Here is a 27393-nt window from a genome sequence, read left to right as displayed (position 1 = left end):
TTTTGACGAGTTCAAGATGTTGACTACGATGAGATTTACTCACTCGTAGTGATGCTTAAGTCTGTCCAAATCATGTTAGCAATTGCCACATTTTATGAAATCTGGCAAATGGATGTCAAAACTGCATTCCTTAATGGATTTCTTAAAGAAGAGTTGTATATGATGCAACAAGAAGGCTTTGTCAATCCTAAAGGTGCTGACAAAGTGTGCAAGCTCCAGCGATCCATTTATGGACTGGTACAAGCCTCTCGGAGTTGGAATATATGCTTTGATAGTGTGATCAACGCATATGGTGAGTGGGAGCACCATAACATTTTTGATAAGTATATGTGAATGACATATTGTTGATCGGAAATAATGTAGAATTTTCTGGATAGCATAAAAGGGTACTTGAATAAGAATTTTTCAGTGAAAGACCTCGGTGAAGCTGCTTATATATTGGGCATCAAGATCTATAGAGATAGATCAAGACGCTTAATTGGACTTTCACAAAGCACATACCTTGATAAAGTTTTGAGAAAGTTCAAATGGATCAAGCAAAGAAAGGGTTCTTGCCTGTGTTACAAGGTGTGAAGTTGAGTCAGACTCAAAACCCGGCCACAGCAGAAAATAGAAAGAGAATGAAAAGTCATTCCCTATGCCTCAGTCATAGGTTCTATAAAGTATGCTATGCTGTGTACCAGACATATTCTATACCTTAGCATGATTTTGGCAAGGGAGTACAATAGTGATCTAGGAGTAGATCACTGGACAACGGTCAAAATTATCCTTAGAGGACTAAGGAAATATTTCTCGGTTATGGAGGTAATAGAAGAGTTCATCGTAAAGAGTTACGTCGATGCAAGCTTTTTACACCGATCTAGATACATATTGAAAGTGGGAGCAATTAGCTAGAGTAGCTCCATGCAGAGTATTGTAGACATAGAAATTTGCAAAGTACATACGGATCTGTATGTTGCAGACCCGTAGACTAAACTTCTCTCACAAGCAAAACATGATCACTCTTTGGGTGTTAGTCACACAGCGATGTGAACTAGATTATTGACTCTAGTAAACCCTTTGGGTATTAGTCACATGGATATGTGAACTAATCACATAAAGATGTGAACTATTTGTGTGAAATCACATGACGATGTGAACTAGATTATCGACTCTAATTCAAGTGGGAAACTGAAGGAAATATGCCCTAGAGGCAATAACAAAGTTGTTATTTATATTTTCTTATATCATGATAAATGTTTATTATTCATGCTAGAATTGTATTAACCGGAAACTTAGTACATGTGTGAATACATAGACAAACAGAGTGTCCCTAGTATGCCTCTACTTGACTAGCTCGTTAATCAAAGATGGTTAAGTTTCCTCACCATAGACATGTGTTATCATTTGATGAACGGGATCACATCATTAGAGAATGATGTGATGGACAAGACCCATCCGTTAGCTTAGCACTATGAACGTTTAGTTTATTGCTATTGCTTTCTTCATGACTTATACATGTTCCTATGACTATGAGATTATGCAACTCCCGAATACCGGAGGAACACTTAGTGTGCTATCAAACGTCACAACGCAACTGGGTGATTATAAAGATACTCTACAGGTGTCTCTGATGGTGTTTGTTGAGCTGGCATAGATCGAGATTAGGATTTGTCACTCCGATTGTTGGAGAGGTATCTTTGGGCCCTCTCGGTAATGCACATCACTATAAGCCTTGCAAGCAATGTGACAAATGAGTTAGTTACAAGATGATGCATTACGGAACGAGTAAAGAGACTTGCTGGTAATGAGATTGAACTAGGTATGATGATATCGACGATCGAATCTCGTGCAAGTAACATACCGATGACAAAGGGAACAACGTATGTTGTTATGCGGTTTGACCGATAAAGATCTTCGTAGAATATGTAGGAGCCAATATGAGCATCCAGGTTCCGCTATTGGTTATTGACCGAAGATATGTCTCGTCATGTCTACATAGTTCTCGAACCCGTAGGGTCTGCGCGCTTAACGTTCAACGACGATTGATATTATGAGTTATGTGATTTGATGTACCAAAGGTTGTTCGGAGTCCCAAATGAGATCACGGATATGACGAGGAGTCTCGAAATGGTCGAGACATAAAGATCAATATATTGGAAGGCTATATTCGGACATCGGAAAGGTTACAAGTGATTCAGGTATTTTTCGGAGAACCGGGGAGTTACGGGATTTCAGCGGGAGAAGTAATGGGCCTTATTGGGCTTTAGCAGAGAGAGGGGAGAAGGTCCAAGAGGTGGTGCATGCCTCCCCCCGTGCCCAAACGAAGTGGACAAGGGGTGGGGGCGCGGCCCCCCTTTCCTTCTCCCTCTTCCTCTCTTTTCTTCTCTCCTACTCCGAATAGGAAAGAGGAGGGGAATCCTACTTGGACTGGGGAGTCCTAGTAGGATTCCCCACACCTGGCGTGCCCCCTTAGGTCCGGCCACCTCTTCCCTCCCCTCCTTTATATACGTGGCCAGGGGGTATCCCATAGACATAAGTTGATCTCTTAGCCGTGTGCGGTGCCCCCCTCCATAGATTTTCACCTTGGACATATCGCTGTAGTGCTTAGGCGAAGCCCTGTGTCCGTAACTTCATCATCACCGTCATCACGCCGTCATGCTGACGAAGCTCTCCCCCGACACTTAGCTGGATCTTGAGTTCGTGGGACGTCACCGAGCTAAACGTGTGCAAATCGCGGAGGTGTCGCACCTTCGGTCATAGGATCGGTCGGATCGTGAAGACGTACGACTACATCAACCGCGTTGTCATAACGCTTCCGCTTACGGTCTACGAGGGTATGTGGACATCACTCTCCCCTCTCGTTGCTATGCATCACCTAGATGGATCTTGCGTGTGCGTAGGAAATCTTTTGAAATTACTGCGTTCCCCAACAAGATCACCGCCCGCTTGGACCATCACCACCTCCTCTGTGTCACATGGATGCATGGGCGATGTCAGTCCACCACCACACGGCATGCCCCGCCTATCTCTCCATCTTTCTCCCATTCTCTCATGGCGGCACGACCGAGCCATCACCGCCTCCTTCGCACCACACGGTTGCACATGCACCCGACCCATCACATGCTCCTCCGCATCATATGGTTGCACGGGCGCCCCAGTCCATCACTGCCTCCTCCGCGCACACATGGTTGCACAGGTGCCCGTCCCACACCGCCTCCTCCGCACCACAAGGCTACATGGGCTTTGCCTATCCACCACCACACCACACATCCCGCCCGTCGCTCCATCTTTCTGCGCTTCTTTTGTGCGGTAATTAATGTCCAACAATGACGACGCTTCGGGCCTAGAGACGACTATTGTCTTCGGAACTTGGTCGCTTTCATCAACACGCCATGGCCCACAAGGTCTGAAGTACAACTCCCGATACATCCTTCCTCTCCCTCTGTCATCCTTTCTTTGGCAGCCTGATTCAAATTCAATCTCGATTGCTTCGGTGCTAAACAAGTAGCAGATTCTACCGGGATTTTATCTCGCCGTGTAAGGTTTCAATTTGAAAGCCTCATGCTTCACTGCTTAAGTACCATCTCCGTGCTTGTGGATTAACAACCTCACACAGTTTATATATGGCATACTTTATGCTGCCTCTGTTCCATAGTGCAGTGCATATTAGTTTTCTAAAAGTCAAAGATCTCCATTTGACCAAGTTTCTAGAATAAACTATCAATATCTGAAGTACTAAATAAATAAACTATAACAATACATGTGGATGTTGATTTTTTTTAAAACTTAGTCAAACATTGGTACGTTTGACTTTTCAAAACAAAGTATGTACTATACTTTAGAATGGAGGGAGTATTAATTAGAATATGGTTCCAACCCTAAGGAGCACAGTCTCTAACTGAATTTAATTGGCACTAAAACAATAAGACAAGATGATAACTAGGTTTTCCTATGAAGATAATTTGGTTAATTGTCACCAAGTCGCTTATATACACAGTTGATCAGGCCTTATTAATGCATCGGTAGTGTTAGTAATGTTACATTCAAACGAAAACTGAGATCAAGCACTTATACTATTATCTCTTGATCCCCCCATTTATGTCTCTTCCTCTTAGAGGCTGCTATAAACATGATTCATTCCCATTCCTGTCGCTAGTCAGTGCAAATTATTGCTTTTATTTCAAATATGTTCTTTCTATTTTGATTCTAACTATCCATATGAATGATCAATATTGAAAACCAGGAACCATATACTTTGGTGCAGTGCTGCAACTTCTAAGTATTTCTCACTTTTACTACCCTTTTACCATTATGATTGTTGGTGTTTTGTATTATTTGTATGTGATAAGGTAAATTACGAAATATTGATTGATCAAATCATAGAGTTGTATGATTGTTGTAGATGAATACTACAATCAGAAGGCGCAGTTACGTATATCATAGTTTTCAATTAGTTTTGCAAATGAATATTACCATGTACATCCAATACTATGGTTTAACCCTGTGGGTCCGGGACATGCTTGACGCCAACCACTATTTTGGATATGTTTTTGATAGTGCTGCTAACATATCATTTTTATGAAGAACAATAGTTGTAAAAAAATGAATAATATCCTACCCAAGCAAATGATGACGTGTCTTAGCATCTAGACATATCCTGCAATGCAATAAAGAGTTTTCTCAACCCAAATTTATGGAAACTAAAACACAGAAGGCCCATGAAAACAACAACAACAACCCTCGACCTGCAAATAGAGCAGCAAGCAATCTATTCGTGAATTAACAATCAAACAAAAAACGGTAGAAAAGTAGAACGGCGCAGCGCGCGTATGCTTCTAGTGGAGAGTTGAAACTTGGTGGATGCAGTCATGCAGGAGCGCATGAAAAGCTGTTTACATGACGTCATTCCCTATTTTTCTTGTGATGTCATGTACTCCAGGGGGGATGGATGGCGGGGAGGGGATTGGATTGGATCGCCCCTGTCGACGTCGATGGTCGGGATCAATGCACGCCGCTGCTGCTCGGGGTCTGGCAGGTCGGTCGGATATGGCGCCGATCGAGGCTCTAGGGCTCTAGGCTCTGGCTGGCCCCGGCCGGCTCTGCTTCCCCTAGCAGTGCCCGTCAGATGTTCGAACAAATGCTTCAGCGGCCAGCGGGGCGCCGGCGGGCGGAGCCGACCGTACTGATGAGTGCCCCAGTGCTGCTAACGTGCCCTGGGGGTGGCCAGTACCTAACCACGGCACGGCAGCTAATATGGCCGGAGAAGAGCCAATGCACGAGCGGCGATGTGCCGCTCCACGGAACGGTGGTTGCACGCGGAGCGAAAATGTCAAAAGATGGCGACGCTCGAGGCGCCAGAGAGGCAAGTGGATGACTTCGCCGGAGTCAAGTGGATGATGATGGCAGTATTCCGGTTTTCTGCGATGATGGTTAGTCAAGGTGGCCTCTGAGCGCCGGCGTGAGGTGTGAACCCACGGTGTGTGGTGGTCGTGTACCAGTCAACTGCCAACACACCCGCTCCGTTTACCATCGCTGTCTACAGATTCCATTTCACTGCCTCCTAGTATCAGGTATTCTACTGGCTAATTCTTGCTTATATCTATGTGTTCCAAATCAAATTATTCAGCAGCCCAGCTCGACGCTGGAGCATTTAACAGTTGAGATGCGTGTTTGTTCATTATTTCTGGTGCATTAGGCTCTCTTTTAAGTCTAAAGTGGTCCTGAGGAGATCATATATGCATACATTATTCCCCTTGCTTAATCTAGATGCTGACTGTTTCTTGATATGACTGAGTAGTACATTGCCGTGGGGTCCTGCCTTGATTCTTTCCTTCGTTTAACTGACTTCACAGGTCTCCCCCTCTTTTGTTCACCATCCACACCACCGTTCACACCATTATTGACTCCGGAAGAACTCAGCCATTTTGAAGCACAGAAGGTGTCCCTCACTAGTCTGAGCAGCAGCCGTCACTCTGGATACAAGCTCAAAGCCGCAGCCTCAGTTAGGTTAACAGGGCAGCCATTCCGTGTGAGCGGCTGAGCATTGCAAAGCTTTCCCATTTCAGGTACGATTCTGACTTTCTCTTCCTGGGCTCGGTTCTTTGACATGGATACATAGCTTCCATTGCCAATAGTCTGCCACTTCTCTACTTGCAGCCAATTTTACTAGTTACCCTTGATCTGGGTACAAGCTCAAGCCTGCTTCCTGAGCTAGGGGTTGATTATGGCCAATGAGGGCACCCGTTCCGTGTGACTATGTCTATGTGAGGAGCATTGCGTTGCTTTCCCTTTCCAGGTATGATTCTTAGTTTCTCTTCCTCTTCTTGGTTGTTAGACATGGATGATTGTTTCCATTGCCTATTGAACCTCTTTACTTGCACTTAGTTTTGCTAGTTAGCAAACATATTCTTGAATTATCTAAAAAACAGGCATAGTATGTTACATAATTCTTCGACGAGCAAACACTTATTTATACATGTTTTTTTGGTGGTATCAATCGGATCTAGGTATTCAGAGAAAACAAAGGGAAATATCTAGACCGCTATTTTGGTTATCGCTCTGGATACAGGCTCACTTGCAACCGTATATGGCTAATGAGGGCACCCTTCCCTTTTGGCTGTGAGCATTGCAATGCTTTCCATGCCAGGTATAATCTTTTACTTTCTCTTCATGTGTTTGGCTGTTAGGCTTTGATGTGTGTAACTTGCCACTGCCAATAATCTACCGCTTCTGCGATTGCAGTTAATTTTACTAGTTACCCTGTAGAATCTGTTAAGTGTCTTCACCAAGAAGTAGGAGTACTTGTCTATGTGTGTATTGTGGTAATAGCAGTTGGAACTAGGTATCTAGAGAAAACAAAGGGAAAGTTCTAGACCACTTATTTTTGTGGGTCAGATTATAACAGTAATGTTCAGTCACGTATATGATGTTATTGTTGAATGGGAAACACAAAAACTCATTTCCAAGCATAATCATTAACTAGTTCTCCCTCCGATCGGAAAAAAGTGTCGCAGCTTTTGAACTAAGGTTACTTCAACCTTAGTTCTAAGCTGCGGCACTTTTTTTGGATCAGAGGGAGTAGAACTCTATGCTCAAACATTAACATTTGTATTGTAATATCTAGTCATGCAAACTGCACACGAAATTCATCTAGTTACAGTATATACAACAGGGTTGATCCCTTTAAGACTTTAATCAGCTGTTAATCTACTTTCGTCTTGAACACCAACCCGGTGTAGACTCTGATAGTTGACGTACAACATTAGCTCACACCTTTCTGGAGAAGTCTATATACTTCAATACTTGAGCTAATAATTTATATGGTGGTCATTTTCAAAAATAATAATAATTTATATGGTGGTTACTGTTTGAAAATATATAATTCATATTGTGGTTATCATTGTAGGGTCTAACAGGCAAGTTAGCCTTTAACATGCTATCTTTGTGCTGTTTTCGTTTGGGACATAGACTTCACCAAGTCCATCTTTCTAGCAACCTTCTTTGCTTTTATTGGTCAGAACCACCCTTGAATTATCTTTGAATCCTTCAGATATCTTCTTCGTCCAAGAAACTCTTACCTGATGATCCAGATAGAGGCATAGAAAGCAACCGAGAACCTGAGACTTCAATTTCGGTCAGAGAGCAACCACATGGCAGGTGGCAGGCAATCCGAAATCAGCATTGATCTGACCAACATCAACACCATGGGTACCCAGGTACCAGAGAATGGTTCGAGTGAAGTCAGCAGAGGTGTTTTTGGAATTGGTACTGTCAGCATGAGGCAACATACCATCAATGGCTCGTCCAACAGAAATTTATTACCCCCTAGCCATGAATCCAGCTCCAGCAACAATGATGATTTTGAGCTCTTGTGGGGACATCGTAAATATTTGGTACTTCTTGGAGTCCTAGCAGTTGGTGTGACATACAATGCTGGATTAACACCACCAGGGGGATCATGGACACTAAACAAGGATGGTCATGATGCTGGTGACCCTGTCATGCATGCTGGCTTTTCTGAACGATATGAGGTGTTCTTTTACTGCAATGCAACAGCCTTCACTGCATCTCTTGTCTTAATCATCTTGCTTCTCAGTAAGAGTGTGACAAGGAAGAGAATGTGGCTCCACTCAATGCAATTAACCATGATATTGGACCTATTCAGCCTGCTTGGGGCTTATGCTGCCGGAAGTTGCAGGGCACTCAAGTCATCCATTTACATCTGGGTTCTAGTCTTTGCGGTCATCACATATGTTGGGATCCATACCCTAGTATCCACAAGGTTTATTCCAAGAAAATTGAAACAGAATCTGCAGAGAATGATAAATACAGTTCTAATCAAACGGGGTTTCCTTGTGAGGCAAGTGAGCATCCCTCTAGAGAACGTTGAGGAGGCTCGCAAGTTCATTTTGACGCTTGTAATTTTTGCTGCTACTATCACATACCAAGCAGGATTGAATCCACCAGGCGGCTTTTGGGCTGAAAATGACCATGGTTCTAATAAGGTGCATATGGCCTTTCCTCCTTACAAGCATCATCCGGCTACTTCTGTTCTCCGGAGTAACTACCTTTGTCGTTATAATATATTCATCGTTTCCAATTCAACTTCCTTCGTGGCATCTTTGGTCATAATCATACTGCTTCTGAGCCCAAAACTGAGTGGACATGGAATAAGGACCAAAGCAGTGATTGTATGTGTGGTAGTGGACCTATCGTGCCTAATTGTTGCGTATGCTGCAGGATGTTGTAGAGAGGTAGCAACATCATTCTATGTGGTGTTTATCATCGTCATAGTTTGGATCTCCTTTGCAATTTTAGCTGGATTCTTTGTTTGCAGGCCTGTAGCAAATTGGCTACAAAAGGTCAAAACAAGCAGCCTTTGTTGCGTGGAAAAATTGGGCCGTGCACTTTCATTGAGCTTTAGTAGACACAGACATAGCAATGCAGAGCAGGAGAATTCTTATGCAAGTAATCATCATTCTTCAGTCCGTTCAACTGATACACCTGCAGAAGATGACACCCCTGAACCACAAGACCAGCCTGCAGACAATCAGCAACTTCCAAATATCAGAGAGGATGAGTCCCATGAGGAGCATGCACCTGCAGAAGAAAGAAATCAAATTTCAGATGATGAAGAGGCTGTGAATCACTCACAGCATCTGTCAGGGAACAGCCAGCAATCAACAAATATCGAGGTTGTTGCGTCCAACGCGGAGTGTCCGTCTACACATGTCCAGCGTGTTGCAAATCCGGAGTGTCAGTCCACAGATGTTGAGCAAAATATGCCGGTCAGGCAGAGTAACGGAGACACTAGTCATGACATAGTGGATGAAGGGCTTTCTGCACCTGCGGAAGCCACTGGCAATGCAGACTCTGCTGAACAAAACAATCTGGTTGAAGATAATAACCCTAGTACTGAGATTCTTTGCAGTGATGACCATCCTATACATTCTGAGAATGTACATACTGGCAGCAATCAAGTACCCAATCAAAATGCTGATGACATTCGAACTGAGAAGCATCTGAAGAAGACCCGCACATGTATGCTGCTTCTTGCCATTCTTGCAGTATCTCTGGCATACCAATCAGGCCTGAATCCACCAGGTGGCTTTTGGTCAAGAAGTAAAGATCATCATTCAGCTGCTGATCGCATCCTTGAGGACACCCATCATCGCCGGTTCATTGCATTCTTCTATCTCAATGCAATCGCCTTTGTGGCATCCATTGTCATGATCACTTTGCTCTTGAACAAGATGGTGAGCAACAAGGTTACCAAACGGCGTGCGTTGCCAATAACGATGATAGTGGTCCTACTTTCCCTAACCGGAGCTTTTGCTGTGGGGAACTGCAGGGAGGCAAAGAAGACTATTTTCATATCAGCGCTCGTATGCAGTGTACTTGCTTATGTTCTAATTCATGTCTTGATAGCAGTACATATAATTCCTCCAGAATGGAGAAGGCAGGTGGCAGACATGCTAGAGCACTCAGTTAGTCATTTTTGCTCAGTGTCGCGTCAATTAGGCCACAACCAGACTGGGGGTGATACTAGTGAGAAGGAGTTGGGAAGAAGACGTAATCTGCTATTGACCATTGCTATTTTAGCGGTGACTGTCACATACCAAGCTGGCATGAACCCTCCAGGAGGTGTCTGGTCTGATGACAAAGATGCCACGGGAACTCCAGGCAATCCAATCCTTCAGGATACCCATCCAAAACGCTATGATGTGTTCTACTACTCAAATTCAGTTTCATTTGTGTCATCTGTGGTCGTCACAATATTACTTGTGAATAAGGAATCCTGTGAGTATGGAATCAAGTCCTATGCACTGCGAGTGTGTTTGGTGGCGGGATTGCTTGGCCTCCTCATTGCCTATGTTGCAGGAAGTTGCAGAAATATTAAACAGTCCATCTATCTGAGCATCATTGCTATGGCAGTTCTAGTCTCCCTTCTGATTCAAGTTCTGCTCTCTTCGTTGCATGGCACACTAGGAAGACCATTGGCTAAGTGTCTAGTATTTCTACACAATCTTCTCTTTCATGCAGAGGGTGAACGAGTAATCATTCCCGTGAGGCCAAAAGCTTCAGTTGTCAAAGAAAAAGAAGTGAGAAAGAGACACAAGTATCTGATGCTTCTTGCAATTTTAGCAGCATCGATCGCATACCAAGCTGGTCTGAACCCACCTGGTGGATTCTGGTCTGATGATGAGGGCCATGTACCAGGCAATCCCGTCCTTCGTGATATTAATCACCGACGGTACAAGATATTCTTCTGCTTCAATTCTTTCGCATTCATGGCATCCATTGTCGTGATCCTGCTTCTGTTGAGTAAATCTATCAGGAAGAAGGCTGTGCCACTTGGGGTGTTGCACTTGATTATGATACTGGATATGCTGGCTCTCATGACAGCTTTTGCTGCGGGAAGCTGCCGCAAGTTGAGGACTTCAGTGTATGTCTATGCACTAGTTGGTGGCGTTGTAGTAATCCTGCTGCTCCTAATTATTGTGTCAAATGCAATTGCAAAATATCGGAAGGCAGGAGAGGGAAGTGGGATTAACTCCCCGAGACGTCCTGAACCTGTTTCAGGAGCAAACACACCGGCATGACCTGAAGTTTGATGCTCCCTTTTTACAAGAACCCTATTCATCTAGGAATCTATATTTCTGTATTATCTGCGAACAATTTGTGTGTCCCGTATCAGCATTTTTCTTCATGTTCAGATTTGACTTGACCACTGGTGTTGCTGTCTGTTGTATGTTCTTGGAAATTATTTTAGCATACTTGAAATTTGAGCTCGAGCCTAAAACTGCATATCAGGTACATCGTCGTGTAATGGAGCTACAAGCAGGCAATGAGGATTATCTTCATTATTCGTTTGTTGCACACTGAATTTTTGTGTTCGAGATTGGTCGCATACTATTCTGCATCTTTTTTATACTCGCTATTTGCCAATGAAATTGCTCCGAGAATTTTGAGCTTTATTCCGCTGCGGAAGTTGGTACCTCATTAGGCTTTCTGGCTTGTTCAGTATTCTTGCACTTTATGTTCTTCTAACATCAGCTTGAGCTGTTTTATGTGCATCCATTTGTGGGGCGCTCCCATATTCTCATCTAAAACAAGTTTGACTACCAGGCTTGTTTTGTACTCTGGTATTATTAGTGTAAAGGGAGTAGTAGTACATACGAAAAAGGCTTTCGCCCTGCTTTATATATAAAGCAATGACCAACCACAAACCAATACAAACGCACGCCATCACAACACACGCACACCTCCAAGGCAAGATACATAAAGCTGAGTGCAGCAACACCACCCCAAGCACTACAAGAGAAGGCGGGGCCTCGACCGTGAACACGCCACTGCGAAGAGATGAAGCCGCATAAGACGAACCGTGGGCTCCAATGCGGCTGTAACACCCACGATGCGGCTATATCTCCCACGTGTCGGAGCACGACTTAGAGGCATAACCGCATAGTAGGCATGTCGCAAGAGGGGTAATCTTTACACATCCCATGTACTGAATAAGAAAGTGATAAAGAGTTGGCTTACAATCGCCACTTCACATAATACATAAATATAGCATTACATCATCCAGAATACAATCAAGGTCCGACTATGGAACCAAAATAAAAGAAGACCACCCCTAATGCTAGATCCCCGATCGCCCCGACTGGGCTCCACTACTGATCAACTGGAAACGAAACAACACAACGAACACGATCTTCATCGAGCTCCCACTTGAGCTGGGTTGCGTCACCTGCACTGGTATCATCGGCACCTGCAACTGTTTGGAAGTATCTGTGAGTCACGGGGACTCAGCAATCTCACACCCGCGAGATCAAGACTATTTAAGCTTTTGGGTAGGAAAGGGTAGTGAGGTGGAGCTGCAGCAAGCACTAGCATATATGGTGGCTAACTTACGCAAATAAGAGTGAGACGAGAAGCAAAGCACGATCGTGAACTAGAAGTGATCAAGAAGTGATCCTGAAACTACTTACGTTCAAGCATAACACAAGAACCGTGTTCACTTCTCGGACTCCGCCGAAAAGAGACCATCACGGCTACACACGCAGTTGATGTATTTTAATTAAGTTAAGTATCAAGTTCTCGATAACCGGACATTAACAAATTTCCATCTGCCCATAACCGCGGGCACGGCTTTTGAAAGTTCAAAAACCCTGCAGGGGTGTCCCAACTTAGCCCATCACAAGCTCTCACGGTCAATGAAGGATATTCCTTCTCCCAGGAAGACCCGATCAGACTCGGAATCCCGGTTACAAGACATTTCGACAATGGTAAAATAAGACCAGCAAGACCACCCACTGTGCCGACAAATCCCGATAGGAGCTGCACATATCTCGTTCTCAGGGCACACCGGATAAGCTAAGCGTACAGGAGCCGACGTAACCCAAGTTGCAAAGGGATGGCCCTGCACGGTGCTCTAGTTTGGACCAACACTCAGAGGAGCACTAGCCCGGGGGTTTAAAATAAAGATGACCCTTGAGTCTGCAGAACCCAAGGGAAAAAGGCTTAGGTGGCAAATGGTAAAACCAAGATTGGGCCTTGCTGGAGGAGTTTTATTCAAGGCGAACTATCAGGGGGTTCCCATTATAACCCAACCGCGTAAGGAACGCAAAATCAAGCAACATAACACCGGTATGACGGAAACTAGGGCGGCAAGAGTGGAACAAAACTCCAGGCATAAGGCCGAGCCTTCCATCCTTTACCAAGTATATAGATGCATTAGTTAAAATAAGAGATATTGTGATATCCCAACAATATCCATGTTCCAACAAGGAACAAACTTCATCTTCACATGCAACTAACAACGGTATAAGAGGGGCTGAGCAAAGCGGTAACATAGCCAAACAACGGTTTGCTAGGAAAAGGTGGGTTAGAGGCTGACATGGCAATATGGGAGGCATGATATAGCAAGTGGTAGGTATCGCGGCATAGCAATAGATTGAGCAACTAGCAAGCAAAGGTAGAAGTGATTTCGAGGGTACGGTCATCTTGCCTGAGATCCCGCAAGGAAGAAGAACTAGTCCATGAAGAAGACAAACGGACGTAGTCGAACAGATCCTCACAACTCCGGAACGAAACCGAAGCTAACGGGAGAAGCAACCCGGAAAGAAGCAAGCAACATAGTAAACAACCTTCACATAAGCATGGCATGATGCACACCCAAGTATGATGCATGACCGGTTTAATGAAGCATGGCATGGCAAAGTGCACAAACAACACTACAAATTAAGTGGAGCATGCATGCCCGGTTTAATGAAGCATGGCATGACGAAACACCACGTGACTTATTTAGTTCTCTCTCGTTTATGTACTCAACAATATTAAATGTTGATTAACATGGCAAGGGGTGAAGCACAACAAAACTACCTATCTAGGCAAGTTTAAATGAGACCGGAACAACAAGCAACAAGTCCGGAAAATCCTCATGTGCATATTTTTGGTTATGGTACTGTTCTACCCTAAAGCATATTTTAGAGCTTTTTAACATGCAAAGCAAGTATACCATGTTAAACTAGGCATTTTTCTACCCCATTTACATATAAAGTTTATTAGGTTTGGAGCTACGGTTATTTAGTTATGAAATAAAGCATTTTAACATGGCATTAGAGAAAATTAAAGAAAACATCAATATAAACATTTCAAACATGCATGAAAGTGGCATATTATGAAACTAGATGAAATTCTAGTCATTTTTCATATATAAATCATTTTAATACGATGCTCGGTTAATGAGTTATTATATGCATGAAGTGCAAGGGTTTTTCTGCAAATCCCTGGTTAAATAGGAAATTCGCAGAACCAAAAAAAACATCCACTGGGCCGAATCTTGCTGGCCCAATAGGAAGAGGGAAACTAGAGGGGTTGCTCACATCGGGCCTTGGCCCAGCTGGTGGAGAGGGAAGGCATGCAGGGGCGCGCAACTGGGCTTGTTGGTGCGGCCCACGGCGCGTAGGAGGTAGGCTAGGGGTGCTGGATCCGGTGGCGATCGAGGCCTCCTGGTCCACGCAGGCGCGGTCAACGCACGCGGTCGAGCGCTCGTTCCCTCGCATGGACGAAGCAACAGGGACATGGCGAAGGCGCAACAGATGGGGCACGGCTGAGGCAAGGGGGCGCGAAGGAGGTCTGGGGATGGTGATCCATGGCGGAGGCGGTCCTCGGCCGGATCTGACGCGAAACGGCGCCGGTGGTGGACTCAGGGTAGATCATGGTGTCCATGGCATCGGTCCCTATGAAGAGAAACGAGAGAGATGCGAGAATCTGAGAGAGAGCGTTGTCGGGGAGCAAGAGGAAAACAGAGGGGAGGATGGAGAGGAAGGCCACAGTCCTGCTGGTCCGGTGCTGCTCCAATCTGACAGAGCTTGACGGCAGCGACGCGGAAGCAGAGGTCTCCGGCACGGGAGGCTAGCGAGGGAGGGAAGCAGCGGCTTGGTGGTCTCCCGGCGAGCTTGGTCGCAGGGGCATCTGGGTCCGGGTCCAGCAGCAGGGTCGAGGATGGGGCGCACGAGGAGGAGCTTCGAAGAAGGAGGAGCTTGGGTAGCGGCTTGCAGCCGGGCGTGCGAGCTCGAAGCAAAGGCCGCTCGGGGCTGCGCTGCTGCTGCGGCGAGGGAGGATCACGGTGCTGCGCTGCCACTCCGGCGAGGGAGGAGCACGTCACAGGGTCTCCTCGGGCTCATGGCTTGGTGATTCGGCGACGGAGATGCGACGATGAGGTGGAGCAAAGGCGCGGGAGAAGGGGCTCGAGCAGGGGAAGCAACATCCATGGGATCAAGAGGAAGCGCGGGGTTGGTTAGGCACATAAACAGAGGAGGTGGGTGGCGACAGATCTGGGTGATGGGATGGAGTGTGGTGGCGGCGGCTGGGGAGGATCCCTAGGAAATAGGGTTAGGTCCAAAAGAGACTAGGGGTAGACTATATATATGGGAAAAGAGGGAAGTTGGATCATCCGATTAGAATCGGACGATTGAGAATCTATAGGTTAGAAAGTCCAAACAAGGAAACAGTGATGTTTTGTAGATGTTTGGGGATGTTTCGGACCCAACAGTGATGACTATCCGGGTCGGGTTCGAGACAGTTTTCGAACGCGCGCGAGGAGGGCGTGGGCTGACGAGAGAGGTTAGGTTGGGCCTGGCGGTAAGTAGTGGATTGTGTAGACGGTCTAGGGAGGAAAGAGAGGAAAAGCCCGGCAACAGTTTTCGGAGACCGAAAACGTCCGACGATAGACCGACTATATTGCCGCTATAAATATCCGTTGGGGCATCAAACGGACTCTGATTGCGATGAAACTTGGCATGCGGTCTACTTACACTATAAGAAGACCGCACGCCAACTCTCATCCCATTCCGAGAACATTTTCCGGCCACTTATAAAATACTCCCTCCGGTCCTTTTTACTCTGCATATTAGGTTTGTCTGAAGTCAATCTCATCCAACTTTGACCAAGTTTATATAAAAAATTATTGACATTTACATAACAACACCAACATCATTAGATTCATCTCGGTATATATTTTCATACTATATTTATTAGACATTATAGATGCTAATAATTTCTAATATAAATTTGGTCAAACTTAGCTAAGTTTGACTTTCGGCAAATCCAATGTGCAGAGTAAAAAGGACCGGAGGGAGTACTATCTCAGACATGCCGCTGGCGCGGGCGAGTGTGGTTGGGCTCAGAACGGACAACAGACGGAACTGGGGGAACCCGGACGGATGCAAGTTTTGAAAACATGATGATGCAATGCACATGATGACATGGCAAGATGCAACACTCAAGTGAATGACACGGCAACAAACAACGAATAACTAGAAGACATCTGGCGCATCGGTCTCGGGGCGTTACAACACTCCACCACTACGAGAGGATCTCGTCCCGAGATCTAGGATGGCATCGGGGAAAAACCGAAGAGGAAAGGGAAGAGGTAAAACTAAGTTGCTTCTTTGACAAATGAGTGAAACCAAAGAACCTGGCGAGGTTGAACAACTTGAAAGAAAGAATACAATGAAGATGAACAAAGTTGAAAACACTCCGTTTGAAAAGAGGAACAAGGAACCTTACTAGAACCTTGGAGGTTGAAAGACATAAGAAAAGGGTTACAATGGACAAGAAGTACATGCAAGCACCCCGGTAGAAACGAGATGTACAAGGAACGATAAAGATCAATTACAACAACACTCCGGTTGGAAATGGAAGGGAAAGAATATGAACTTGGCAAAATGAAAGCACTTGGATGAGAGTCCAGTTAGAAGAGGAATGATAGACATAACACTCCGGTTAAACAAGATAGAGAAGGAATAAGAATGACATAAATTGGACAACACTCCGACTGTAAATGGAATGAATTGAACATGAACTTGAAAAAGATGAGAGGATACTTGATGAGATGAACAACACATTACCTCCGGAACTATTGAAAGAATGGCACAAGGGGTAAGAAAGATTCCAGACAGCACTCCGGTTGAGAAGGGAGGCAAAACTTGATAAGATGAGAGAGCTCGAATGAAAACACGACACTCCGGTTGAATGGATAAGCAAAGGAAAGAACATGATCTTCACAATACGAGATGATGAGTGAAGAGAGCATCATCACAATGTCTCCGGAAGAACTGAAAGAATGCAATGAAAAGAACGGAGAAGAAAACAACATGTTCTACCTCAAATGAATTTGAGAGAGCATCCTTAAAAAGAAGGATTGAACGGAGTTGTTGGGAAATCAATAACAAAAAGAACAGGCTTGTTGAGGGCTTATGGAAAAACATCTCAAAAACTTGAGGTGAAAACCTGCCACAAACGAAAACAATTGCTTGCTTGAGAGCGACGGAGAGATGAAAACATCTTTCATCGTGAGAATAGGAGGAAACTTGGATTGTTGATAAGCACCCCAATAGCAACATTCCTTAGGGAAGGTTTTAGGTGAAATATAACCCAAGATAACTCCAATGAAGAGATTGATGGATTTAAATATCTCATTCTTGTGAATGAAGAATGATATATTTGCTGGAATTTAGTCTATTTTGGGCAGCCCAATAACTATTTCAGAAACTCCTAATAAATCCTAGAGGCCAACTTAGCCCATTTGTGCAAGGCAAAGGATACTACTAAAGTTTAGTCCCACATTGCTAGTTTAGTGGGAGTTGGACCTCCTTATAAGGGAGGTTCTTTCCCCACTTGTACGAGCATGAGAACAAGAGGGATATCCACGCGCGCTCCTCCTCCGCCGCCTACCTCGCCACGCCACGCCTCGTCACGACGTGCCACAGGTTGCGGGTTGCGGGAATGAGCCGAGCCGATATCTAAATTTTTGCCACGCACTACGGGTATAAGAAAGGTCACACGGAAGCTGAAAAGATTTTTGCGAAAGTGGAGTTCGAATGCGAACGGTGCAGCCCTTCGCCTGCTGGCTGTTTGCTTCGCCTCCGTCTCTTTGTTTCGCCTCCCGTCGCTGCCCTCTCGCCTCCTTCTCTTGCGCCTATAAAAGGGAGGTCGCTCCTCCTAGAGAGACGCACCAGAACTACTCCTTTCCTCGCCATCGGTTCCATCTCTAAGCTGTTGCTGTCTTCCTCATCCCAGCTTGCGGCGTGCACCGCACGTCGGGACAGTAGGCCTCCGAGACCGCACCTTTTGAGTCCTATATGGGAGAAGGGTGATAAGGTTTTTGTGGAGTGCTCTGTGCGACTACTGGCTTCTTCATCACGGACTCCGACGACTACTTCCCGGACGACGACTTCTTCCCCGACGTCGATTACCTCAGCAACAACATGGCTGGAGAGGATGTCGACCCCAAGTCCAGTGCTTCTGCTGCTGTTCTCCCGTATGTGTTCTTCTTCTTTCTGTCAGATGTCCTGCCACAGTTTCTCGTACTAGTACTTGCCCTACATGTGTTAGGTTCTACTCCATATATGCAACATGATCTAGTGTCTATCCTAGATGTGTTCAGTTCAAGTTCATATATGCAAATGCTATTTACTTTTTCTCCGTCAGGTTGCATGACTTGCTTTATCGCGGCTATATTAGTCATGCTTTATCTAATATTTCTGTTAATAAAATCATTTGGTAAATTGCTCATATTTCCAACAATCCAAAAACCTTATTATAGGCAATTTGCCCCAAGTGGTTTTGCTGCTTCCATGAGACGTCCTATGTTTGAGGGTATCCACTATAAGAGGTGGCGCGTGAGAGCAGTCTTATGGTTTCAAACCATGAGTTGCTACGATGCCACTCTTGGCAAACCTGAAGGAGAGCTTGATGCTCAACAGGCACAAGCTTTTCAGAAAATGGATACTCTGTTTAAGGCTTCTCTCTTGAGTGTTCTTGGTGATAACATAGTTGATGCTTATGCGTCAATTGACAATGGAAAAGATATGTGGTATGCACTCGAGGCCAAGTTTGGGGTCTCGGATGCTGGCACTGAGCTGTACATCATGGAGCAATTCTATGATTACAGGATGACTGAAGAGCGCTCCGTGGTTGAGCAAGCTCATGAGATACAGTCATTTGCTAGAGAACTTGAGCACTTCAGTTGTATGCTACTGGACAAGTTTGTTGCCGGAGGTATCATCACTAAGCTTCCTCTTTCGTGGAGGAACTTTGCTACCTTGCTGAAGCATAAGAGGCAGGAGTTTTCCGTGCCGGATCTCATTGGTACTCTTGATGTGGAAGAAAAGGTGAGAGCAAAGGACACACATGCTCGAGGTATTGAGGGAGGATCTAGTGCCAATCTGGTATAGAAGAAGAACTTCCAGTCCCACAAGTTCAAGAACAAGGGCAAGTTTGATGGTAAAGCAAAGTTTGATGGGAAGAACAAGGCTGTGCAACACACGAACTTCAAGAAGAAGAATGATAATAAGAAAGGTGCTTGTCATGTGTGTGTGGGGATCCTGATCATTGGGCTCCTAGTTGCCCTAATCGTTGTGACAAGCGTCATCCTGGGAAAGGCGGCAAGACCGCTAATGTTGTCATTGGAGACACTGACATGAAGGATGCTGGGTATGGTATATTTCCCACTATTCTTTTAGTATGTCATTCTCCTGATTGGTTGATTGACACGGGTGCTAATATGCATATATGCGGTGATATTTCCATGTTTTCGTCTTATCAGACCGCAGGGACTTCAACCGTGCTGATGGGCAACGGTTCAAGTGCTTCTATTCGTGGTGTTGGCACGGCCGATCTGAAGTTTACTTCGGGGAAGATCGTGTGGCTGAAGAACTTGCATTATGTCCCCTCCATCAATAAAAATCTTGTTAGCGGATCTCTTTTGTGTAGAGATGGCTATAAGCCTGTCTTTGAGTTGAATAAATTTGTAATATCCAAGTATGGAACCTTTGTTGGTAAAGGCTATGAGTCAGGAGGTCTGTTTCGTTTATCCTTATTAGACGTTTGCAATAAAGTTGTTAATCATATTTGCAACAATAGTGAATCCAATGTGTGACATTCATGTCTTTGTCATGTTAACTTTGGTTGCATGTCGCGACTAGCAAAGTTGAACTTAATCCCTAGTTTCACCACTGTCAAGGGATCTAAGTGTCAAGTGTGCGTGCAAGCTAAGCAACCTCGTACTTCTCACATGACTGCAGAAACGAGAAATCTTGCACCACTAGAGCTCATACATTCAGATCTATGTGAAATGAATGGTGTTTTGACAAAAGGTGGAAAGAAATATTTCATGACGTTAATTGACGACTCCACTAGATACTGCCGTGTGTATCTTCTGAAATCTAAGGATGAGGCTTTGAACTTTTTCAAGATCTATAAAGCTGAAGTGGAAAACCAACTTGATCGAAAAATCAAGAGGCTTAGGTCCGACCATGGTGGAGAGTATTTTTCCAATGAATTTGATGCTTTTTGTGCGGAACATGGTATAATCCATGAGAGGACGCCTCCCTATTCACCTCAATCAAATGGGGTAGCCGAAAGAAAGAACCGTACTATAACTGATTTGGTTAACGCCATGTTAGACACATCAGGTCTCTCCAAGGCATGGTGGGGGGACGCGATATTGACGGCATGTCATGTCCTAAACCGAGTTCCCACAAAGAACAAAGGGATAACTCCATTAGAGGAATGGGAGAAGAAAAGGTTAAAACTCTCTTATCTACGAACATGGGGTTGTTGGGCGAAAGTCAATGTTCCAATTCCAAAGAAGCGAAAACTTGGACCAAAGACTGTGTATTGTGTTTTCCTGGGATATGCTTTTCATAGCATTGGCTATAGATTCTTGGTTGTAAAATCTGAGGTACCTGACATGCATGTCGGTACGATCATGGAGTCGAATGATGCGACTTTCTTTGAAGATATCTTTCCCATGAAGGATATGGCTACCTCATCTAATCAGGAGATGCCTAGTTCATCGAATCAGGAACCAGTTACAATTACCGAACCTACAATTTCGATGGAACACTTTGAAAGTCCTGTGGAGGAGAACAATGAAGTTACTATTAGGAGCAAGAGACAAAGGACTGCAAAGTCTTTTGGTGATGATTTTCTTGTGTACCTCATAGATGACACTCCCAGTTCTATTTCAGAAGCCTATGCATCTGAAGATGCTGACTACTGGAAGGAAGCAGTTTGTAGCGAGATGGATTCCATCTTGGCGAATGAAACTTGGGAGATAACTGATCATCCTTATTGGTGCAAATCTATAGGATGCAAATGGGTATTCAAGAAGAAGCTTAGGCCTGATGGTACTATTGAAAAGTACAAGGCTCGGCTCATGGCTAAGGGATATACCCAAAAGGAAGGTGAAGACTTCTTTGATACTTACTCACCTGTGGCTCGACTGACCACTATTCGAGTTCTACTTTCACTGGCTGCGTCGCATGATCTTCTCGTTCATCAAATGGATGTTAAGACTGCTTTCCTAAATGGAGAGTTGGACAAGAAAATCTATATGGAACAACCAGATGGGTTTGTATTAGATGGTCAGTAAGGAAAAGTGTGCAAGTTGCTAAAGTCTTTGTATGGACTCAAGCAAGCACCTAAACAGTGGCATGAGAAGTTTGAAAGAACTTTAACAGCCGCAGGCTTTGTTGTAAACAAAGCTGACAAATGTGTGTACTATCGCCATGGTGGGGGCGAGGGAGTTATCCTTTGCTTGTATGTTGATGACATACTGATTTTTGGAACAAATCTGAATGTTATTAAGGAGGTCAAGAATTTCCTATCTCGCTGTTTTGAGATGAAGGATTTAGGAGTGGCCGATGTCATTCTGAACATTAAGTTGTTGAGAGACAATGATGGTGGGATTACATTGCTTCAATCTCACTATGTGTAAAAGATCTTGAGTCGATTTGGCTATAGTGACTGCAAGCCCTCTCCAACACCTTATGATGCAAGTGTGTTACTTCGAAAGAATCGAAGAATTGCTAGAGACCAATTGAAGTATTCTCAGATTATTGGCTCGCTTACGTACTTAGCCAGTGCTACAAGACCTGACATCTCTTTTGCTGTTAGCAAACTGAGTCGGTTTGTCTCAAAACCAGGAGATGTGCATTAGAAAGCTCTAGAAAGAGTTTTGCGTTATTTGAAAGGCACTGCGAATTATGGAATTCACTACACCGGGCACCCAAAGGTGCTTGAAGGGTATAGTGACTCAAACTGGATCTCAGATGCTGATGAGATAAAGGCCACGAGCGGTTATGTATTCACTCATGGAGGTGGCGCTGTTTCTTGGAAGTCTTGCAAGCAGACCATCTTAACGAGGTCAACAATGGAAGAAGAATTCACAGCACTAGATACAGCTACGGTCGAAGCAGATTGGCTTCGTCGACTCTTGAATGACTTGCCGATTGTTGAGAAACTTGTACCGAGTATCCTTATGAACTGCGACAATCAAACTATGATCACGAAAGTGAGCAGCTCAAAGGATAACATGAAGTCATCAAGACATGTTCAGAGAAGGTTAAAGTCTGTCAGGAAAATGAAAAACTCCAGAGTTATTACATTGGATTATATCCAAACGTCTAAAAATCTGGCAAATCCTTTTACTAAGGGTCTATCACGTAATGTGATAGATAATGCATCGAGGGAGATGGGTATGAGACCCACAATATGAGTTGTTCACAGTGGTAACCTATTCTTTGTGATCAGAGATCCCATGAATTAGATGTGGAAGACAAGCTGTTGGTCAACTGAGAGGAGAGTATCCTTACTATTCACAATACCACTCCATGAAGATGCAATACTCTCCTAATCTGCATGGCAGGTTGATGTATATCTTAATGTGTTCTAAGTGGCTTATTTAAGCAGAGATGTTATCCTGCAGAACATCTTTTGAAGAACACACCTACATGAGTCTGATTGTCAAACGTCGCAATCTATGAGAGTAGGGTTCTCTCTAGTAAACTCATGAAAGGTCACGGAGTATGACGCATAAGCTCCACCTGCGGGGAAGATCCACGGTAGCCACGTATCGGTCAAGGCTTTATGTGAAGCTAGATTCGCACAGAACTTGCAGTTCAAGGCCCAGTCCACTGTTCAAGTTGCTTGCTAGTGTAGCATAGAGTTCTAGGTGGAAGTTCAACTTAACAGTCTCCACTGCAGTACCGGTATATAAAACAGTGTTTTGGAACCAAAGGCAAATTTCCGTGTGCCTCTGGGATTTGGTGGGGATTGCTGGAATTTAGTCTATTTTGGGCAGCCCAATAACTATTTTAGAAATTCCTAATAAATCCTAGAGGCCCACTTAGCCCATTTGTGCAAGGCAAGGGATACTACTAAAGTTTAGTCCCACATTGCTAGTTTAGTGGGAGTTGGACCTCCTTATAAGGGAGGTTCTTTCCCCACTTGTACGAGCATGAGAACAAGAGGGACATCCATGCGCGCTCCTCCTCCACTGCCCGCCTCGCCACGCCACGCCTCGACACGACGCGACGCGGGTTGCGGGAATGAGCCGAGCCGATATCTAAATTTTTGCCATGCACTACGGGTATAAGAAAGGTCACACGGAAGCTGAAAAGATTTTTGCGAAAGTGGAGTTCGAATGCGAACGGTGCAGCCCTTCGGTTGCTGTCTGCTTGCTTCGCCTCCGTCTCTTCGTTTCGCCTCCCGTCGCTGCGCTCTCGCCTCCTTCTCTTGCGCCTATAAAAGGGAGGTCGCTCCTCCCAGAGAGACGCACTAGAACTACTCCTTTCCTCGCCATCGGTTCCATCTCTGAGCTGCTGCTGTCTTCCTCATCCCGGCTTGCGGCGTGCACCGCACGTCGGGACAGTAGGCCTCCGAGACCGCACCTTTTGAGTCCTGTACGGGAGAAGGGTGATAAGGTTTTTGGGGAGCGCTCTGCGCAACTACTGGCTTCTTCATCACGAACTCCGACGACTACTTCCCCGACGACGACTTCTTCCCCGACGTCGACTACCTCAGCAACGACATGGCTAGAGAGGATGTCGACCCCAAGTCCAGTGCTTCTGCTGCTGCTGTCCCGTATTTGTTCTTCTTCTTTCTATCAGATGTCCTGCCACAGTTTCTCGTACTAGTACTTGCCCTACATGTGTTAGGTTCTACTCCATATATGCAGCATGATCTAGTGTCTGTCCTAGATGTGTTCAGTTCAAGTTCATATATGCAAATGCTATTTACTTTTTCTCCGTCAGGTTGCATGACTTGCTTTATCGCGGCTATATTAGTCATGCTTTATCTAATATTTCTGTTAATAAAATCATTTGGTAAATTTCTCATATTTCCAACAATATTACCACCTCAAAATATAAGGGAGAACAATTGCACTCTGGATTGCAAGATGAAGAAAACTTTTACTCCTCAAAACAAGACATGTGTTGAACTCCATGTTTATCTTTGAGTATAGCTTGGCGGACCATAAATTCGAGAGATATCTTGAAGAACAATTCAATAATGAAAAGAATCCTTGATGAACCACCATGTAGAACTTCCATGAAGAACTCCGGTAATAAAATAATGATCAAACGAAAGGGAAAATTGAAAAGAACTCCGGGAGAAGCCTTGCAATGATTAGATGAAGCTTTGAAATGATATACCCAAGAAAACTTGGAACTCCGGAAAAGAAAGATGAGCTATTGAAACCAAGAATTTTTGATGAACCTCCTGAATAAGGAATTGAATTTACTCGATGAAACAAGAATAAGAATTATATTATGCTTATCCTTCACCAATTAAATTGATAACAAACAATGGATTCGGCATACTACTCATTCTCGTAGAAAGGATTAAGATAGATATAGCGCAACCTTGGGAAATCTTCAATGAACCACCGGTAGGATTGAAACAATGAATGAATAAATATGATAACCATGGAAGAGAATCGTGAGCAAACCACTGTAAGAATTTAAAATGAACGAAGAAAAGATAAAGAAACACCGGAAAGAATTAGAGAACGAATGAAGAGACTTGACAGAATTTAGATACATGAGAACGAAGAGATCACGAGCTGATGAGAGAATACTTGAATGATGCACCGGTATGATTTGGAGAACAAGAGCTGAAAGCTGGGAATGAGTAATATTTGAAAAGATGGCCTTCGGGGGAAAGAAATGGAAACAACTCATGAAATGCTCTGGATGGGTGAAAAGAATTCTCACAATCGAAAACAATTCTGAGAGGATGGCATCAAGCTAGAACCACGCATCTCTGAGATAACGGAGCAAGATTTGAGAGAAACTCTTCTTCGGTCTTCACAATCCGAGAATGACGACGAGAAACACCATCATGAATTGTTGAGGCACTCCGGAATGAAAATTAGAAAGGTTGAACCAATGATGAAAAGAATTTGATAGATCCTGGAGAAATACAAATGACTGATGATAATTCATTCTTACGTCAAACTTGGAGAAGACTGCGGGAAAATAGAGGAGTCAGGTAAGATCCTGGGAAAATACCTGTGGGTTAGGGCCCACTCAAAAGATACAACGTTGAACAATTACATGAAAAGGAGATTGTACTGGTTAAATTAAATGGCTTGAATGAGATTACAATCTTGAAAGAGCTTGAACGAATGCAGAGTGGAAACACGAATCTTCGAGATATCTTCAGCCTCCGAAACAAATGAATAGTGAGAGGTGAATGATTAAGAGGTGCACCGGCATGGGAAAACATTTGAAACAATGAAAGGAATATGATCAACACTGAAAGGCTTGAGTTGGAACCACCGGAGAAGATAAAAGAAACGAAGAATGATGAACTTGAAGCTCTGTTAGCATCTTCTTGAGAATCACCAGATAAGAACATTGATTGAAAAGAATGAAGAGACTTCACATCCATAAAAGGTTACTTGATTAAGAAATCCGAGTCCTTGAATAAAAGAAAGGGTGGGAGGGCGGGGAAAAACAAAGGCAACTTGGGACGGATGAAACAAACAACTTTGAGAAGACTTGAGTTGATCTTGAGGATGTTGAAAAAGATCGGATCCACTTGAAGAGAGACACACCAGTTCAGATGAAATTGAGATGACAAACTCGAAGATCAAGAAGGATTAGTACTCCCATAGTAATATGAGAACACCACTTAGGAAAGGTATGGAATCAACATTTGACTTCGAAGCAACTTGAATACCACAACTGAAAAACAAAACAAAGGATTGGCTTGCAAAATAAGCCGGAAACAAACATATGATAGATCCCATATCGTATCATGTGTCTATTAGAAAGATTATTCTAGGAGCTACTTGAGTTCCCACTTATAAACTCCCGAAACTTTCTGGTTATGCAATCAGGTGTTGGGGATACACGGGAAGCATAATATCTCACCCAAAACTAGCAAATCCTACATCCAACTGTATCCATCCTTCAATACATAACCAAGAAACCTTCGGAAATCGTTTACCTCAACCTTCGAAAAGCATCCGTTATACGAGTTATGGCAATACTCCTGAACTCCTGCCCTAGTACTGGGTGGTGTCGAGGTTATCTCACCAACAACTGCATAAAGGAGATTTTCGATGTCGGCGAACTCAGGTATTCCAGAACTGCAATGATATAATTGTGACGACAACACCTCGGAGCTCAACTACCCGGGACACTGCCACAACCCCTAAATGTTAGGAGGCACCAAGAACAATGTTCTCGTCACAAAACCATCGGAACGATTCCAATATACCCGCGTGATCCTAAAAAAATCGTGAAATTTGAGAAGAGAAGAGTCAAAACTCTACGTCAGGAGGCCTCACCAGAGCGACGAAGGGACTGAGGAGTAAAAATAATCCTACTCTCCGATATATATAATCCTATAAGACTCAAAAAAATTTTCTAGACTCAACAACGTCAGCGATTCGATCAAACAGGGGGCTCCTAAGTCGGGGAAGGCTCTGATACCAACTTGTAACACCCACGATGCGGCTATATCTCCCACATGTCGGAGCACGACTTAGAGGCATAACCGCATAGTAGGCATGTCGCAAGAGGGGTAATCTTTACACATCCCATGTACTGAATAAGAAAGGGATAAAGAGTTGGCTTACAATTGCCACTTCAACAATACATAAATATAGCATTACATCATCCAGAATACAATCAAGGTCTGACTACGGAACCAAAATAAAAGAAGACCACCCCTAATGCTAGATCCCCGGTCGCCCCGACTGGGCTCCACTACTGATCAACTGGAAATGAAACAACACAACGAACACGATCTTCATCGAGCTCCCACTTGAGCTGGGTTGCGTCACCTGCACTGGTATCATCGGCACCTGCAACTATTTGGAAGTATCTGTGAGTCACGGGGACTCAACAATATCACACCCGCGAGATCAAGACTATTTAAGCTTATGGGTAGAAAAGGGTAGTGAGGTGGAGCTGCAGCAAGCACTAGCATATATGGTGGCTAACTTACGCAAATAAGAGCGAGACGAGAAGCAAAGCACAATCGTGAACTAGAAGTGATCAAGAAGTGATCCTGAAACTACTTACGTTCAAGCATAACACAAGA

General features: G+C 44.3%; 1 protein-coding gene across 1 annotated transcript; it reads left to right on the top strand.

The window, feature by feature from the left end:
• The first annotated feature begins 4871 nt into the window (after positions 1 to 4871).
• LOC119331941 lies at positions 4872 to 11361 on the top strand. Its single transcript, XM_037605119.1, has 5 exons — positions 4872 to 5552; positions 5835 to 6047; positions 6139 to 6277; positions 6489 to 6628; positions 7532 to 11361. The coding sequence occupies exon 5, from the start codon at positions 7632 to 7634 to the stop codon at positions 11082 to 11084; it is 3453 nt and encodes a 1150-aa protein (XP_037461016.1). The 5' UTR covers positions 4872 to 5552; positions 5835 to 6047; positions 6139 to 6277; positions 6489 to 6628; positions 7532 to 7631; the 3' UTR covers positions 11085 to 11361.
• Positions 11362 to 27393: the final 16032 nt, after the last annotated feature.

The sequence above is a fragment of the Triticum dicoccoides genome, chromosome 7A (assembly GCF_002162155.2).
Source record: "Triticum dicoccoides isolate Atlit2015 ecotype Zavitan chromosome 7A, WEW_v2.0, whole genome shotgun sequence".
Classification (NCBI taxonomy): Eukaryota; Viridiplantae; Streptophyta; class Magnoliopsida; order Poales; family Poaceae; genus Triticum; species Triticum dicoccoides.
This window is presented reverse-complemented; position numbering and strand designations above follow the sequence as displayed.